Source organism: Aythya marila, assembly GCF_965140915.1.
Source record: "Aythya marila genome assembly, chromosome: 5".
NCBI classification, from domain to species: Eukaryota; Metazoa; Chordata; class Aves; order Anseriformes; family Anatidae; genus Aythya; species Aythya marila.
The window spans coordinates 19,471,389-19,488,133 of record NC_139046.1 but is presented as its reverse complement, the minus strand read 5'-3'; the positions used below and the strand labels follow the sequence as shown (position 1 = coordinate 19,488,133).

Genomic DNA, 16,745 nt, shown 5'->3' with positions numbered 1-16,745 from the left:
AAACCCCTCAGAAAACCCAAATCCCCACAGGCATCCCAAATCTCCACAGAATACCCGATCCCCACAAAAATCCCAGATCCCTCAGAAAACCCAAAACCTCACAGAAATCCCAAATCTCCAGAGACACCCTAAATCCCCAGAAGTCCCAAACCCTGCAAAAATCCCAAATCCCCTCCAGGAATCCCAAACCCCACAAAAAATCCCAAATCCATGCAAAAATCCCGAGTCCCCTCAGAAACCCAAAACCCTAAAGAAATCCCAAACTCCCTTAGAAACACCAAATCCCTGCAAAAATCCCAAACCCCTGCAAAAACCCCAAATCCCCTCAGAAATCCCAACCTCCTGCAAAAATCCCAAACCCCTGCAAAAATCCCAAATCCCCTCAGATATCCCAACCCCCCAGAAACCCCAAATCCCTACAAAGATCCCAAATCCCCACAAAAAACCCAACCCCTCTCAGAAATCCCAAATCCCCTCAGAGATCCCAAACCCCGCAAAAACCCCAAATCCCCTCAGAAACCCCAAACCCCTACCAAAACCCCAAATCCTGCCAAAACCCCAACCCCCCCCCAGAAACCCCAAACCCCTCACACCTCCAAACCCCTCGGACACCTCCCCACACCCCCTCTTTCCTCCCCTTTCCCGAGACGCCGCCCCCCGGCCCCACAGAGCCGCCCCCGGGGCCGCCTCCCGCTGCCTTCGCCTCGCGGCGCCCCCGCCGCCCTCCATGAGGCAGCGGGCGCGGCGCTCCCGCCCGCCTCCCGCATGCAGGCTGGGGGACTACAACTCCCAGCGGGCAACGCGCGCCGCGCCGCGCTATCTTCTGGGAGCTGTAGTCCCCCGATACAGCCCCCGCCCCTCCTTTTCCCCTCCCCGCGCTCCCCCTGCGGACTCCCCGCCCCACAACGCCCCGCGCGCGGGCAGGGCGGGCGGGGCCGCGCGGCGCAGGCGCGCTGCGCGCTGTTGTTGTGGCGGCGCGGCCCGCGGCTCCCCGGCCGGCAGCGATGAGCGACAACGACGACATCGAGGTGGAGAGCGACGTGAGTCCGCCGCTCCCCGCGGCCCCCGACGCTGCCCGGGTGCTGGTGGTGCCGGTGGCGGAGCGGTAACGCTTGGTTTCTCTCCCTCCCCCCCCCCACACGCCTCCTTCCGCACCCCCCCCCCTCCTTCGGCCTGCGGCCCCCTCAGGAGGAGCAGCCCCGCTTCCAGTCAGCGGTACGGGGGGGGGGTGGGGGGGGTTGGAGGGGGGTTGGAGGGGTCTGGGGGGGTTGAGAGGGGGTTGGAGGGGTCTGGGGGGGTGTTAGGGGGGGCTGAGGGGGATTGGAAGGGGGTCTGGAGGGTGCTAGGGGGGTTGAGAGGGGATTGGAGGGGTCTGGGGGGTATTGGGGGGTCTGAGGGGGATTGGGAGGGGGTCTGGGGGGTGTTAGGGGGGCCTGAAGGGGGTTGGAGGGGTCTGGGGGGGGTTGAGGGGGTTCTAGGGGGGGTAGGAGGGGTCTGGAGGGGTGTTAGGGGGGCTTGGAGGGTGTTGGGGGGGGCTAGGGGGTATTGGGGGGGTCTGGGGGTGCTGAAGGGGGGTTAGGGGGGTATTGGGTGAGTCTGGGGGAGGCCTGAAGGAGTTGGAGGGGTCTGGGTAGGTATTGGGGGGGGGGGTCTGGGGGGGTATTGGGAGGTCTAGGGGGTGTTTGGGGGTGGATCTGGGGGTTCTGATATTGGGGGGGGGTCTGGAGGGGGTGGTGTCAAGGGGGTGGGAGGATCTAGGGGATGTTTATGGGGATTGGGGATCTGCTATTGAGGGGGGCTCTAGGGGGTGCTATTAGGGAGGGGGGTGTTGTGGGGGGAGATCTGAGGGCTTTGCTATTGGAGTTGGGGGGTCTGCTATTTGGGGTGGTTGTTATTAGGGGGGTGGGGGTGGTATTGGGGAGGTGGGGGGGCCTGAGGGCTCTGCTATTAGGGTGGGCTGGGGCAGGTCTGGGATTATGGGGGAACTTGGGGCTGTTATTTGGGGAGGTGTGGGGGGGGATTCAAGGGCTGTATCGGGGGGGATCTGGAGGCTGTGTTGGGTTATGGTTTTGGGGGATGCCCGTGGGGCGGTGGCTTTGGGGTGAGGAGGGTGTTCAGGGGGGATCTGAGGGTTCTGCCCAGGGAGCACTGACTGGTGGGAGGGTGCCCATGGGGTTTGTGTCCTGGGGGCGGGGCTGTTTAAAGGGGATCCCACAACAGGGGGCTGGGACAGCCAACACTGGCTCTTTTGGGGGTGCACGGGATGTGGGGGGATATGAGGTGGTTGTGCCTTTTTCTTCTTGAGGGTAAGGGCGTGAGTGTCATGATGGGGGGGGGGGGGCAAAGCTGCTGCCCCCCTTTTAGGGCCGCCCCCAGCCGGGGCCCCCCCGGCTCCGCTGCAGGCTCCAGCGCTTCCCCCTGCAGCAGGAAGCCACCCACGGGCCGTGCCGTGCCACGGGGAAACCGAAAGCGCTGCCGGGGCGGCCCCGTGACCCCTCCCCGCACACACCCCGTGACCCAGGGTCACACGCCGTGTCCGTCTGTCTGTCCGTCCCCGTCCCCGTCCCCCCCCCTCGCAGGCAGACAAACGAGCCCACCACAACGCGCTGGAGCGCAAGCGGCGGGACCACATCAAGGACAGCTTCCACAGCCTGCGGGACTCCGTGCCCTCCCTGCAGGGAGAGAAGGTGAGGTTGTGGAGCGTGGTGCAGGGCTGGGGGGGGGGTGGAGCGTCTTTTTGGGTGCTCCAGCTTCTCTCCCTGCCCCCCCTCCCCACCTCAGGTGGCTTTACTTCCTCCTCCTGCCTCGCCCGGCCCAACGGCACCGGGCCGAGGGCTTGGCACGGGCAGGGCGATGGCACAGCCGGGGCAGAAATGTGACAGTGCAGCCACGAGGGTGGTGGCATCCCCAAAAGCGTGGCCCCTGCGGGGTGCCCACCCCCTGGGGATCTGCGTAGGGTCCCCGAGAGGAGCGGGGGGCATCCCGCTGTGCTTCCACGCGGCAAAACCCCCGCTGCTGCAGCAGGGGAGCCTGCAGCAGCTGCCCCGCCGAGCCGAGGTCTTTATTTCGCCCCGTGCCCGCTTCCCACTATTGCTACAGGCATCCCGGGCCCAAATCCTGGACAAAGCCACAGAGTACATCCAGTACATGCGCCGGAAAAACCACACGCACCAGCAGGACATCGACGACCTCAAGCGGCAGAACGCGCTGCTGGAGCAGCAAGGTGAGCGGGGCTGCGCGCCGGGGGAAAAAAGGGGGGGGGACGGGGACACGGTGGCACCCCCCGGGGTGACATATCCTGGCCCTGCCTCGCAGTGCGCGCCCTGGAGAAGGCCCGGTCGAGCGCCCAGCTGCAGGCCAACTACCCCTCGTCGGACAACAGCCTCTACACCAACCCCAAGGGCAGCGCCATCTCCGCTTTCGACGGCGGCTCCGACTCCAGCTCCGATTCGGAGCCCGAGGAGCCGCAGAGCAGGAAGAAGCTGCGCATGGAGGCCAGCTAGGCCCCCCCCCGCCCGCCGCCACTGCCGCCCCCGCGCCGGGGCCTGCGCCCTCCCGCCGGCCCCGTAAGGACTCGTCCTTCTCTCCTCGGGGCCTCTCGGACTGCGGCCTCGCAGCCCCCCCAGCGCCCCGACGGATTTGGGGGGGCCTGGGGACCGCGCGGAGATGCCCCCACCGCCCCCCCGCCGCTAGCGAGCCCCCTCTCCGCGCCCCCTCCCAACCCCCCAACACCTCCTCTTCGATTTTATATGAGCATTTCTATTTATACCCAGGGACCACCGCAGCCCAGAGCTGAGCGCCAGGCTGTGCAGGAGACGGGCAGCCCCCGTCCCCCACCCGCCCACCCGCCCGCGGGGGGGTCTCGCTATTTATTTTCTGCCTGTGCAATTCCACCTGGCCCCCGCCGCGCCGCGGGGACGGCGCCCACCGCCCTCCACGGCACAGAGCTGCAGGGCTCGGGCTGGGTGGTCTGCGTCCTTCCCCGGCCCCCTCCTCCCCACGCATCCCCCAGCCCCTTTTCCTCCCACCCTTGTGTCATTTTCTGAACCACCCCCCCCCGTAGGTGACCCCGTCCCGTCCCATTCCCCCCTCCTTTTAACGCCGTTCATTCCATGGATCTAAAAGTATGTTGTACATACTGCCCAGAGTCGTCTTGCAAGTTAAGGCTTCCCTTTACTATAAGACTATAAATAATAAAAACAAAAAAACTTATTTTATCCTTCCCCGTGGTGGCTGCCTCTTCTTGGGGGGGGGCCGCAGCTCCCTGCGCGTCGGGGAGGGGGCGGCGCGGGGTCGGGGCTGGCTCCACGCTCCCCCTCGCCCCGCGCACAGCCGAGGGCGGGCGGCAGCTCTGCTTTTTATTGGTGCCCTCAGCTCCCGCCGGGAGGGCGGCGGCAGCTTTTTTTTCATTTTTTGGTCTGGCTAGCACCCTGAGGACCTCGCTCTGCTCGGCCGCGCCGTCCGAAAGGAGCGGGGCCCTTACCCCGCCGCCTCCAGGCCGGGCACGGGCTGCTGCGAGAAGTGCAGCACCGCCTTCACCACCTTCTCCGGGTGGATGTTGTAGACGGGGTGCGTGGGCTGCTGCCGGAGGGGAGGAGAAGGCGCCTGAGACAGGCCCGCGGGGGTGCCCTGCCCACCCTACAGCACCCCCCCTGCGATGCCAGCACCTACCAGGCGGTTTTCGGGGACGCCCAGGACCACCTCCTGGTGGAGGTTGCCGCTGCCGAAGTGCTGGGCGATGGCCAGCCCACTCAGGCAGTAGCAGGTGTGGTAAAAATCCCGGGACCTGGCGGGGGGAACCCGAGGGCGCTGAGTTAATGGGGCTGGGGGCGCGAGGCTGCCCCCACCCCGCCTCGATACTCACTTTCCCGGCTTGTCGAGCAGCCCGCCGGCCGGGCACTGGCAGCACAGGAGGATGTACTCCTGCAGCGCCGCCTGGTCGAACATCCAGCGCGTCATGCCGAGCGCCGCGTCGTCTGCGGGGGCAAGGCGGGCGCTGAAACACCTCCAGGGTCGGCCTCAGGACGAGAGCAAACCTCCCCCGCCCCGGGAAACACCAGAACGCTTGCCCACAAGCCTGTTTCTGCCCCAAAAAAAGCCTTTTGGGGAGCCCACCAGCTATTTCTCCCCTCCCCACAGCCGCAGCTCACCCTGCGCGTGCAGCGCGTGGTGCAGCAGGGGCAGCAGCCCGGCCTGCCAGAAGGAGTAGCAGCCGTCCACCAGCTTGTTGCAGCGGCCCTGGAAGCCGCCCTCGAAGCGCATCTGCCGGCTGGTCACCCAGTGCTGCGGGGGGGACAGGGGGCAGCGGGTGGCACCGTGAGGACGGGGACACCCCATCCCCCTCCCCAGCACCCCGGGGCGCCCCCAAAACGCTCACCAGCAAGCTGCGCAGGTTCAGCAGCTGCTCCTTCTTCAGGATAACCAGCGCCGCCACGCCGCAGAAGGTGTACCCGCCGTGGGCTTCCATGCCCGGCACCCCACCGATGCCTCCCTCCCAGTTCTGGCACCTGCACAGGGGTGACGATGAGGACGGCACCCACAGCAGGGGGGACACAACGTCCCCTGCGCCCCCCCGGCCGGCTCCTCACCTCGCGATCCACTCGGCCGTCCCGGCGAAGAGCGCGGGGGTGAGGATGTTGGTGAGCGACGCCACCGCGGCGGCGCAGTAGGCGCTCCTGCGGGAAAAGGGGGCTGGGGGCTGCGGGGGGCACCCACCCCGTCCCCACAGCCCCGGGGGGGGCTCCGCGGGGCTCACCCCACACTGCGTTGGGGAGGGGGAACGGGGCAGAGACCCGCTGCGGGGCGCTCACCCACCTGACGTCCACCTCGCCGCCGATGTGCATGAGGAAGGAGCCGTCGGGCTGCTTCAGCGCCTGCAGGTACTCCAGGAGCTTCTTCCTGCGGGATGTGGGGACGAGGGGCAGCACCGAGCTGGCCCCCACCCCGCTGCAGCCCCCACGTCGTGCCATGCCGGCCCCCCGCTCTACCTGTCAATGACGCCGAACGCCTCCTCAGTGCCGATGATGCAGAGCGCATTGACGGCGGCGTAGGTCGGGGCGAGGTGGGGGTGCTGCCCGGGGCCCCCCCCGAAGCCGCCGTGGGGGCTCTGGCAGCGGCTCAGGAACTGGCAGACGCTGCGGGGACGAGAGGAACAGCTGGGGAGGGGGACCCCAAAACGGCCACCCAGGTGGGGTGGGCGGGAGGACGAGCCACCGCCGTGGGCGACGGGTCCCCCACCTGAGCGTGGGAGAAGGGGACAGCCCCCGCCGTCCCCCCCCAGGAGGCTGAAGCCAGGTCCCCTCTCTCCCCCCTCTGTCACGAGTCAGCACGAGCCGTGCCGGCCGGCAAGAATGGTGGCATTGACGGCCCCGAGGGACACAAAGCACTTTTGTGCCGGCGCCAGGGCCACGGGGATGGCGGGAGGTGGCCCTGGCGGACAGGGGAGCGGGCACCTCCGGGCTCACGTGGGTGCAGCTGTGGGTTGGACCCAGCTCGGGGCGGGGGTCCCAGTGCCCCCCAGGACCCGGGGGGGACTTACTCAGAGGCGACCGCGTCGGGGATGGGCTCCTCCAGCAGCTCCAAGCTGTGCAGGATCCAGTAGCAGAGCCAGGGGCGGCTGGCGTCCAGACACTGCGGGGACAGGAGGCGGGGAGCTGGGCCGGCAGCACCCCCAAACCCCACAGCTCTGGGGCACCCCGTGGGGACAGGCACGAGCCAAGGGGACCCGCAAGCAGCACCGGGAACCGCTCCACCTCTCCGCCTGCCCCGGGGCCACCCAACAGCGAGGGATTCGGGGTGGGAAACACCCGGGGATAATTCAAGCAGCACCCGGAGGCTGTAGGGGAGCCCCGGGGCAGGACGCCGGGGCCGTGCCCGGTACCTCGTAGGCTTCGCTCAGCTGCCGGAGGCCTCTCTTCAGGTAGTGGAAGTGCTTCTCCCGCTGCAGCACCAATCTGCAAGGCAGGCAGGGCGTCGCAGCGCCGCCAGCTCCAGCCCCGGGACCCTTTAGCCACCAGAGCCAGAATTTGGGCTTTTTTTTGTTCTCCTAAATTCTTGTTTTTTATCCTGATCCCAACTTCCCAGCGCGGGGACTTACTGCGCGGCGTGGTGGTTGGTCTTGTAGGCGTCGAACACCTCCTGCACGACGTCCTCCACTTTGCTCTGCGGCACCCCCAGCACCGGGGTCAGCCCCGCCGGGAGCTGCCACCCCGCAACCCGGCCCCGCGGCGCCTTCCAGCAGCTTCCACCCGTTTTGGGTTTAAGGTCAAAGCCTCGCGGAACCCTCCCCGCCCCGCACCGCATCCCATGGGGGCTGAGGGCACTGACGGGGTTCAAAGCGGCGGCGCCTTTCACCCCGAGGGGGGCATCCCAGGATTGGGGTGGGGGACGCGTTCACCCCCTGCTCCCCTTATACCCAGCCCCAGTACCCCTTGGAGCTGGGACCCCGGGCTCCAGGCTCCACAGCTCCCTCCGCCCCCAGACCCCGATCCCCTTCACCCCTTCACCCGCTGCCCTCCCAGCTCCTTGCAGCGCCCCTCAAGCCCCCAGCCCCCAACCCTGAGCCCCCACCCCCCAGCCCCCTACCTCCAGCCCCAACCCCTTGGCCCCCAGCCCCCAAACCCCCAACCCCCCCAGCCCCCCAGCCCCCCCAGCTCCCTCCCCACGCCCCTCAACCCCCCAGACCCCCAACCCCGACCCCCCCCAGACCCCCCAGACCCCCACCCCCACCCCCAGCCCCGACCCCCTTCACCCCCTTCACCCCCTTCACCCCCCGGCCCCCCAGCTCCGTGCCCGTGCCCCCAGCCCCCCCAAACCCCCGGCCCGGACCCCCCCCGGCCCGGTGCCCCCCGGTACCTGCTCGCAGGAGGTGTGTGTCCTCACGCCGTCGTCCCGCAGCCGCCGCCGCCCGCCGGGGCTCCGTGGCCAGGCTCCCGCCATGCTGCGGCCGGCCCGGGCGGGGGCACAGCGGGGCCGACCGACGGCGGCCGGGCGGGAACACGCGGCCACGCCCCCTCCGCGCCTTGGCCACGCCCCCTCCCCTTGACCACGCCCCCTCGCCCCGTAGCCACCGCCCGGCTCCGGGAGCGGCGCGCGCGCGCGCGCTCGCTCGCGAGGAATAGGAGGCCGTGACGTCATGGCGGGCCGCGCGGCGGCCGCGTGTCGCCGGAGCCTGTCGCGACAGCGCGCTGCTGGGCCGCGTCGCGCTCTCGCGCCGTTGCACGGCTGCTGTATCTTGTGCCGTTGCATTGCTGCGCCGTGTTGCACTATTGCACCACGTTGCGCTACTGCACAGCTGCGCCACGTTGCACCATGTTGCACCGTTGCACTGCCGCGCCATGTTGCACCATCACACAGCTGCACCGTGTTGTGCCATTGCATGGCTGCTCCATGTTGTGCCGTCACACCATTGCACAGCTGCACTGTGTTGCGCCACTTCATGGATGCTCCATGTTGCACATTTGCGCTGTTCCACCACATTGCATTGTTGCATCACGTTGCACTGTTGCACAGCTGCATCACTGCACATGTTGCGCCATTGCACTGCCACACCACGGTGCACCATTGCACTGCTGGAGCATGGTGCACCATTGCACAGCTGCGCCGTGTTGTACCATTGCGCTGCTGCACTGCATTGCACTACTGTACCACATTGCACCACTGCACAGCTGCACTGTGTTGCGCATTTGCAATATTGTACTGCATTGCACTATTGTACCACATCGCACCATTGCACAGCTGCACTGTATTGCACTGTTGCACGGATGCTCCATGTTGCATGCTTGCAATATTGCACCACGTTGCACTATTGCACAGCTACACCATGTTGCACCATTGCATGGTTGCTCCATGCTGCACTGCGCTGTGTCATGCCACCGTGCAACGGCACCACAGCATCGTGCTGCACTGCTGGGGCACCGCATTCGCTCTGCTGTGTTGCTCTGCGCTGCACCTGCACATCATGGTGCTGCCGGGTGGCCCCACTGCATGACCTCACTGCACGGTGTCACTGCCCTGTGCTGCGCTGCTGCATCACTGAGCACGACGCTTCCCCATGCCACTGTCCCAGTGGCGTTGCATTGCTGCGTGCAGCCCTGCCTCGTTGCACCATGCCTCTGCCCCACGTCACTGCATGGCTGCACCACCGCTGCCCTGCTCCGTCTCCTCGTGCCACCACCAGGCTGCACCACACCACGAGGCCCTTGGCCAGGCCCTACTGCATGTGGGGCTGCCCCACGCTGCCCTGCTCTGGGTCCCTCACCTCCAAGCCCACCCCCAAGTGTCCCCAGGTCCATGCCTGGGTGTCCCCCCCAACGCGTCCCCTTCCCCGTAGCCCCCCTGGTGCACCCCCATGCCCCGGGGCACCTCCCGGTGTCCCCTCGGTGCCTCCCGTTGCATCCCTGCATCCCCCCAGCCGCATCCCTCCCCATCACCCCCATCCCCTGCTCCAGCCCCGATTCTCCCCTCCGGTCCCCAGCGCACCCCCAGCTCCCCAGCTCCCCCCAACCCCCGGTGCAGCCCCGCGCTGCCTCCCGGTGCCTCGGGGCATCTCCCGGTGCCCCCTCCGGTGCTTCCCGGTGCGTCCCCCCGGTGTCCCCCCGGGTGCATCCCCGCGTCCCCCCGGCGCATCCCCGCGCTCCGCCCCGGTGCCAGCCCGGCCGCCCGGAGCGGCGGCGCAGGAACCCGCCCCCGGTAACGGCGGCGGTGGCGGCGGCGGCGGCGGCGGCGCGGGGCCGCCATGGCCAAGCAGTACGACGTGCTCTTCCGCCTGCTGCTGCTCGGCGACTCGGGCGTGGGCAAGACCTGCCTGCTCTGCCGCTTCACCGACAACGAGTTCCACCCCGCGCACATCTCCACCATCGGTACCGGCCCCGGGGGACGCGCGGCAGCGGGGAGCGGCGAGCAGCGGGGAGCGGGGGGCAGCGGGAGAGCCGCGGAGCTGTTTTCCCAGCACAACAAAAAAAAAAAAAAAAAAAAAAAAAAAAGGGGGAAAAACGGGGGAACCGGGAGCATCGCGGCACCACCGGGGAGCCGCCGCCGCCGCCGCCGCGCCCCGAAGCCGGGGAAGCCGCGGGCACCGGGGAGGCGCCGCGCTGGGAAAACGGGGACACCGGGGATGGGAGAGCCGGGGAAGCGGGGAAACGGGGGCACCGCCGGCAGCTGGGGGCAGCTGGGAACCGGAAAAGCGGGGAGCGGCGGCACCGGGGCGGCGGGGAGGTGGCGGGGAGCCCGGCCGGTAACCGGGGGCATCGCAGAGCTCCGGCATCGGGAGGGGGGGGAACCGGGGAGGCACCGCGCTTGGAGGCACAGCGTGGGCCGGGGGGCGCACCGGGAGGGAGTGGGGGGGCACAGAGCAGAGCCCTGCCCCCAAATCTCTCCCCCCCCCAAAAAAAAAAAACAAACCATGTGCCCCCGGCCTGGCCAGGCGTGGACTTCAAGATGAAGACCATCGAGGTGGACGGCATCAAGGTGCGCATCCAGATCTGGTGAGTGCCTGGGGGGGGCCGCACCCCCCTGTTGTGCCCCCCCACCCCACCCCCGGGGTGGGGCCGGGGCCTGGAGAGAGCGATGGGCCCCCCCCCGACCTCCCCCATATCCCCAGGGACACAGCGGGGCAGGAGCGGTACCAGACCATCACCAAGCAGTACTACCGGCGGGCGCAGGTAGGGGCACGGCGGGGGGAAACTGAGGCACGGGGAGGGCTGAGGGGGGGGGAAACGCTGCCCCCCACCCCCCTCCCCGGCGCCTCTCCCGCAGGGCATCTTCCTGGTGTACGACATCGGCAGCGAGCGCTCCTACCAGCACATCGTCAAGTGGGCCAGCGACGTGGATGAGGTGGGGGTTTGGGGGGGTCGCCGAGGCGGTGACACGCTGGTTTTTATTTGGGGGGGGGGTGGGATGATGATGCACACACCTCCCCCCCACAGTACGCGCCCGACGGCGTCCAGAAAATCCTCATCGGGAACAAGGCGGACGAGGAGCACAAGAGGCAAGTGGCCAAAGAGCAAGGGCTGCAGGTGAGCTGGGGGGGGGCAGGCACCCCCAGCATGGCCGCCCCCCCCTCAAAAAAAAAGCTCGGTGCCCCCCCAGGGCCTCCTGCACCCCGAGCAACCCCAGGCCACCCGTGCTCCCTCCCAGCATGGCCAAGGACCCCGACCCCCCTGCGGTCTCCCCTGTAGCCAGAGCCCCTCCTGCACCTCCAGCGTGGCCCGGACCCCCTGTCTGCCCCCCAAAATGCCCAGTGCCCCCCCCCAATGCCCCCCCTGTCCCCCCACGGCACCCAGCACGTGGCCCTGGGGTCACATCCCACGGGACCGCTGCCGTCCGTCTGTCCACGTGCCAGCGGGGAGCAGAGGGGCTGGAAGGGGGAGGCTGGAAGCGGGGGGGGGTTGAGGGGGTGACCCCCCCCACCCCCCAAAATCACATCGGCGCCGCCGAGCCCTCGCCTTGCAGCTGGCCAGGGAGTACGGCATGGACTTCTACGAAACAAGTGCCTGCAGCAACCTGAACATCAAGGAGGTGCGCGGGGACAAAGCAGAGGGGGGAGGAAAAAAAGGAGGGAGGCAGCCGGGGGGTGCCTCTCCCCCCTTCTCCTTCTCCTTCCCGGCCCCCCCCCGGGGCTCACCCCGCTCTTTCCCCGCAGTCCTTCACGCGGCTGACGGAGCTGGTGCTGCAGGCGCACCGCAAGGAGCTGGCGGGGCTGCGCGCCGCCGCCGCCCCCCCCGACCTGGCCCGGCTGGAGGAGGACGAGCAGCAGCCCCCGGGGGGGCAGGACAGCCCCAAGAGCTGCTGGTGTTGAAGCCCGTTCGTTCCTCCACCCCCCCATACACACACAACCCCCCCGGCTCCCCGCCGCTGCCGCCGCCAGACCCGTTTTGGGGAAGGGGTGGGGGGGTGCTTGGCGTGCGTGGGGGGGGTCCCAGGCGCTGTTTGCACACCCCGCGCCCCCCTCCCGCCCCCCGGTTTTGCACACTCGGTTTCCACAATAAAGGAGATGCTGGAGCCCCCCCACACCTCCCCAGCTGGCTCGTCTGGTGCCACCGGGACGGCGTCACCCCGGCGGTGCCACCGCGGCGTCCTCGGCACCAGCCGGGCCGCGGCAACACGAGCGGCGATGAATAATGGAGGGGCCGGGCCGGTGTCCCCTTTCCTGGCTTGGGGACACGGCTGGGGGGACGCAGGGACATCAAACAGCGGGAACTGGGGTGGTGGTGGGCACCAGGATGCTGCTGCTTACTGGGATGGGTGGGAACTGGGATGCCGTTCCTTACTGGGACGGGTGGGCACCATCAGGTACCAACCTACTGGTGGGCACTGGGACGGGGTCAACTGGTCCCAGCAGGCTGGGGAAGGGGAGGCGTGGAGGCAGCCGTCCCTCCCCGGGCACACCCAGCACCCCATTATCTCCCAGCGCCCCAGCTGTGCGGGGCACCCTTTCCCCAGCGGGGACAGCGCCCATGCCCCACGCCGCGGCGCTGTGAATTATTGAGGCGGCTTGGAGCATCGCCCCGGCCTTCCTCTGCCTCTTCCTCGTCCCCTTGGGCCGGTGCCAGCGGGTGGGACGGCTCCAGTTTCTGCCAAGTCACAGCGGGGCGCGGGGACCTCGGTGGCGTCACGTGGGCTCCGGGCGGCCCCATTAAGGCAGGCGGGCAGCGGGCGGGCAGGCAGCAGAGCCGGAGCGCGCCCACAGCCATGAGCGTCCCTGTGGCCAAGTCCTTCTACGACCTGAGCGCCACCTCCTTGCAGGGGGAGAAGGTGGACTTCAACGTCTTCCGGGGCCGCGTGGTCCTCATCGAGAACGTGGCGTCGCTCTGAGGCACCACGGTGCGGGATTACACCCAGCTCAACCAGCTGCAGGCTCGCTACCCGCGGCGGCTGGTGGTGCTGGGCTTCCCCTGCAACCAATTTGGCTACCAGGTAGGTGCCCGGCACGGGTTGGGGGGGTTATGAGGGGCTCAGGGCCCGGCGTTTGGGACGGCGGCGGCGCAACCCCGGTGTCCCCTTCCCCGTCCCAGGAGAACGGCACCAACGAGGAGATCCTCAACTGCCTGAAGCACGTGCGGCCGGGGGGCGGCTTCGAGCCCAACTTCACCCTGTTCCAGAAGTGCCAGGTGAACGGGCAGGACACCCACCCCGTCTTCGCCTACCTGAAAGCCCACCTGCCCGCCCCGGTGGACGAACCCGACCACCTGATGAGCGAGCCCCGCTACGTGGTGTGGAGCCCCGTGCGGCGCTCCGACATCTCCTGGAACTTCGAGAAGTTCCTGGTGGGTCCCGAGGGGGAACCTTTCCGCCGCTACAGCCCCCGCCTGCCCACCGCCCAGCTGGAGCCCGACATCCAGCGCCTCCTCAAGCTGGCCAAGTAGGGTTGTCCCCCCTGCCCCGGGGACGGCCCCGGCCCTCCGCAGGGTGACGGCCCCCTCTGAAACCCCCGCGGGGAGGGGGCCCGATGTGGCGGCGAGCCGGGGCCACCGGGGTGGCGGGCGCCCAAATGGGGTCGGCTGCAATAAAGGAGCAGGAGGCAGCGCCCGAGCACCCCTATTTGTGTCCCCCCGGTGGGCGGTTGGGGCCGGGGAGCAGCTGTGTGGGGTCGATAAGAGCCAGGCGCGGTTGCAGCCCCGCTGCAGGGGGGGGGAAGGAACAATTTTGGCAGCCCCAAGGTGAGCTGTGCACTGCCTGCCCTGCCCTGCCCTGCCCAGGAATGCGCAGCCCAGAGCAGGGCGGGAAGGGGGGGGGGGGGGACAATGATCCTGCTGCGTAAATGGTTCAGGTGTGGGGTTTGAGAGGGTTCATGTGCGCCTGGGACACAAGGAAGGGTGGTGGGAAGGGAAAAAAGGTTGTTCCATCCCCAGCTCCCTTTGCTGGAGGGGCTCAGGGGGCTGAAAATCATCCCCACCCCCTTCTGTCCCCATCCACACATGGGGAACGATCCCAAAGCTCCCCAGCCTGCAGCACTGAGCTGTTACACACTCGCATTTATTGCCCACACGGGCCCTTTTGGGGTGGGACAAGGTGGCTGGGCCACCCTGAGCCATTTCGGGGTGGGTTTCTGGGCCCCCTCCCTTTCTTCAGTGCAAGGGGGACTGGGGAGGAGGCGCAGCACGGGGCTGGAGCAGAGGACGCAGCATCCACATCCAGGCTGGAGGTTTGAACAGGAGCAGGAACGAGGCCCCCCAGCACCAGCAGCACGGTCCCACAGCTCCACAGGGCACACGGGGAGCAGGGCCGGGGGCCGTGCCGGGGCACAGCCGGGCTTCAGAAGAGCGGGGTCATCTGGCGCGGGTCGTCGGGCAGGATGCTGATGGAGTCCTCGGCCCGGCCGCACAGCAGGCACAGCATGGTGTACTCCTGCAGCGGGACACGGCCACGGGGCTCTCAGGCTGCTCAGACCCTCCCCGACTCCTCAACGCCGCTGGGGAAACCCGAGCCGGGGCCGGCACCCGATCCCCCGATTGCAATCGGACCGCGGTGGATTGCGTTTCATCCCCCCCGGGACCCCATTTCCCCAGAGCCCATTTTCCAGCGTTTAGCTGCCGAATGGGAAATGTGCCAGGGAGGAGGGCTGGGGAGCGCGAATCCGGCGCTGAGACAGCGCCGCGGTGAGCCCGAGGCTCCTGTTTCCAGCTCCTGCCAAGCTCCCGAGCTGCCCTCGAGGCGCTCGCCTCCAAAGCTGCGCAGCTCCCTCCTGCGGCTGCCGGGGCAGGAGGGCAGCAGCAGGGCTCAGGGCGCCTCTGGAGCCCGGGGAGAGGCTGCTGGGGACCCCAGGAGGCAGCGGGGACCCCCGTGAGGATGGGGACCCCCGTGGGGACGTACCTGGTAGTCATCCACCACGCTGAAGGTGTACTCGTGGCGCGCGATCAGGTGGTGGCAGTTCTTGCACAGGTCTGCGGGGGGGGAGCAGCTCAGGGACGTGCCCAGCCCTGGCACCGCTGTCCCCGGGAACCCCCAGCCTCACCCCAAAGCCACTTTGGGGCCAAGCCCCCACCCGAAGGGCTGACACCCCACTGCCCCCCCAGTCCCCAGGGTGGGTCCCCAAGCACAACCCACCCCCAGACCCTCACCCAACCCCCCCAAATAACCCCCAGTAACCCACCAGAGCACCAGATCCTCCCCAGGGAGCCGTCCCACAACACCAGGACCCCCCCTCCCCAGATTATTCCTCCAGAGCACCAGATGCCCCCCCAATACTGCCTCAATGCACAAGACACCCCCCCCAATAACCTCTCAGAACACCAGATACCCCATAACCCCCCAGAGCACCAGGACCCCTCAATAACCCCTTCCAAAAAGCACCAGGACCCCCCCATGACCTCCCAGAGCATCAGAACTCCCCAATACCCTCCCCAGAATACCAGGACCTCCCTTAAATAACCCCCCAACAGCATCAGACCCCCCCCAATACCCCCCCAAGGAGCACCAGGACCCCCCACTATCCCCCCCAAGGACCACCAGATGCCCCCAACACCGCCCCTAAAGCATATGACCCTCCCCAAATAACCCCCCAGAGCACCAGGAGCCCCCAATAACCCCCCCAAAAAAAGCACCAGGATGGCCCAATAACCCCACAAGGAGCACCAGGACCCCCCAATAACCCCCCCAAAAAATCACCAGGACCCCCCAATAACTCCCCCAAAGAGCACCAGGACCCCCAATACCCCCCCCCCCAAGGAGCACCAGGACCCTCCAACACCACCCTAAAGCACAAGACCCTCCCCATATAACCCCCCAGAGCACCAGGAGCCCCCAATAACCCCCCAAAAAAGCACCAGAACCCCCCAATAACCCCTCAAGGAACATCAGATGCCCCCCAACGCCACCCTAAATCACAAGACCCCCCCCAAATAACCTCCCAGAGCACCAGGAGCCCCCAGTACCCCCCTATAAAGCACTAGGACTGCCAGGACTGCCCCCATGACCTCCCAGAGCATCAGGACCCCCCAATACCCCCCCCAGGGAGCACCAGGACCCCCCAAGCCCCCTCCCCATGCCCCCAGGACCCCTCCCCAGTACCCCCCAGCCCCCCCCCCGGCCCCACACGATCGTAGGTGACGATCTCGTCGTCCCCCCGCAGGCCGGCGGCGCGGTTGCCCAGCAGCACCAGGTCGCGGCGGCCGCACTGCGCGCAGCCCACGAAGTTGAGCAGGAAGGAGCCGCCCTCCAGGCAGGTGGTGCCCTGTGGGGAGGCACCCAGAGGCCCGGTAACGGTCCGGTAACGGTCCCGTAACGGTCCCGTAACGGTCCGTAACGGCCCCGTAACGGACACCCCCCCTCCCCCTCAGCCCCTCCACCCGCCACTGTACCCGCTCGGGGAACTCGGTGCCCACACAGCCCCCGCACATCCCGCCCGCCGCCGCCGCTCTCGCGAGACTTCCGCCGAGGGGGTGGAGCTTGTAGGGGTGGGCGTGACTCATGTGGATGTGGGCGGGGCTTTATGCAAGCGGGCGGGGTTATGAGCCCGACTGGGCGGTGCCTCCCGCCTCGGTGCCTCCCGGGGAGGAGGAGGGTGGGCGGGGCTTGGGCTGGAAATGGGCGTGGTCAATCGTAGCCACGCCCCCCCCCCGGTAGCAGGGAGGGGGAGCGCAGCCCTGGGGGGCACCCAGGGTTAATGGGGGGCACCCGGGGTTAATTAGGGGGTACCCAGGACTAATTGGGGGGTACCAGGACTCTTTGGGGGCACCCAGGGCTCATTAGTGGTGTACCAGGGCTAATTAGGGGGAGCCAGGACTAACTGGGGGGAGCAGCCAGGA

The 16,745-nt window shown here is 68.1% G+C and overlaps 5 protein-coding genes across 5 annotated transcripts; 3 read left to right on the top strand and 2 right to left on the bottom strand.

The window, feature by feature from the left end:
- Positions 1–989: 989 nt before the first annotated feature.
- Positions 990–4,095, top strand: MAX (MYC associated factor X). Its single transcript, XM_082761917.1, has 5 exons — positions 990–1,040; positions 1,189–1,215; positions 2,580–2,687; positions 3,100–3,223; positions 3,316–4,095. Exons 1-5 carry the CDS (start codon positions 1,005–1,007, stop codon positions 3,501–3,503), a joined length of 483 nt encoding a protein of 160 aa, XP_082618043.1. The 5' UTR covers positions 990–1,004; the 3' UTR covers positions 3,504–4,095.
- Positions 4,096–4,153: 58 nt separating this feature from the next.
- Positions 4,154–8,003, bottom strand: LOC309878862 (protein farnesyltransferase subunit beta-like). Its single transcript, XM_082761916.1, has 12 exons — positions 7,855–8,003; positions 7,097–7,161; positions 6,881–6,953; positions 6,539–6,630; positions 5,988–6,134; positions 5,815–5,898; positions 5,589–5,675; positions 5,378–5,507; positions 5,151–5,283; positions 4,865–4,976; positions 4,672–4,786; positions 4,154–4,581 (listed from the first exon to the last, which is right to left on the bottom strand). Exons 1-12 carry the CDS (start codon positions 7,936–7,938, stop codon positions 4,480–4,482), a joined length of 1,224 nt encoding a protein of 407 aa, XP_082618042.1. The 5' UTR covers positions 7,939–8,003; the 3' UTR covers positions 4,154–4,479.
- Positions 8,004–9,726: 1,723 nt separating this feature from the next.
- RAB15 (RAB15, member RAS oncogene family) lies at positions 9,727–12,002 on the top strand. The gene is made up of 7 exons (XM_082761918.1): positions 9,727–9,860; positions 10,424–10,484; positions 10,601–10,661; positions 10,756–10,833; positions 10,926–11,015; positions 11,452–11,517; positions 11,642–12,002. The coding sequence occupies exons 1-7, from the start codon at positions 9,737–9,739 to the stop codon at positions 11,795–11,797; spliced, it is 636 nt and encodes a 211-aa protein (XP_082618044.1). The 5' UTR covers positions 9,727–9,736; the 3' UTR covers positions 11,798–12,002.
- Positions 12,003–12,638: 636 nt separating this feature from the next.
- Positions 12,639–13,525, top strand: GPX2 (glutathione peroxidase 2). Its single transcript, XM_082761919.1, has 2 exons — positions 12,639–12,915; positions 13,014–13,525. Exons 1-2 carry the CDS (start codon positions 12,691–12,693, stop codon positions 13,362–13,364), a joined length of 576 nt encoding a protein of 191 aa, XP_082618045.1. The 5' UTR covers positions 12,639–12,690; the 3' UTR covers positions 13,365–13,525.
- Positions 13,526–13,941: 416 nt separating this feature from the next.
- Positions 13,942–16,371, bottom strand: CHURC1 (churchill domain containing 1). The gene is made up of 4 exons (XM_082761920.1): positions 16,299–16,371; positions 16,036–16,171; positions 14,812–14,882; positions 13,942–14,346 (listed from the first exon to the last, which is right to left on the bottom strand). The coding sequence occupies exons 1-4, from the start codon at positions 16,335–16,337 to the stop codon at positions 14,254–14,256; spliced, it is 339 nt and encodes a 112-aa protein (XP_082618046.1). The 5' UTR covers positions 16,338–16,371; the 3' UTR covers positions 13,942–14,253.
- Between the last annotated feature and the right edge of the window lie 374 nt (positions 16,372–16,745).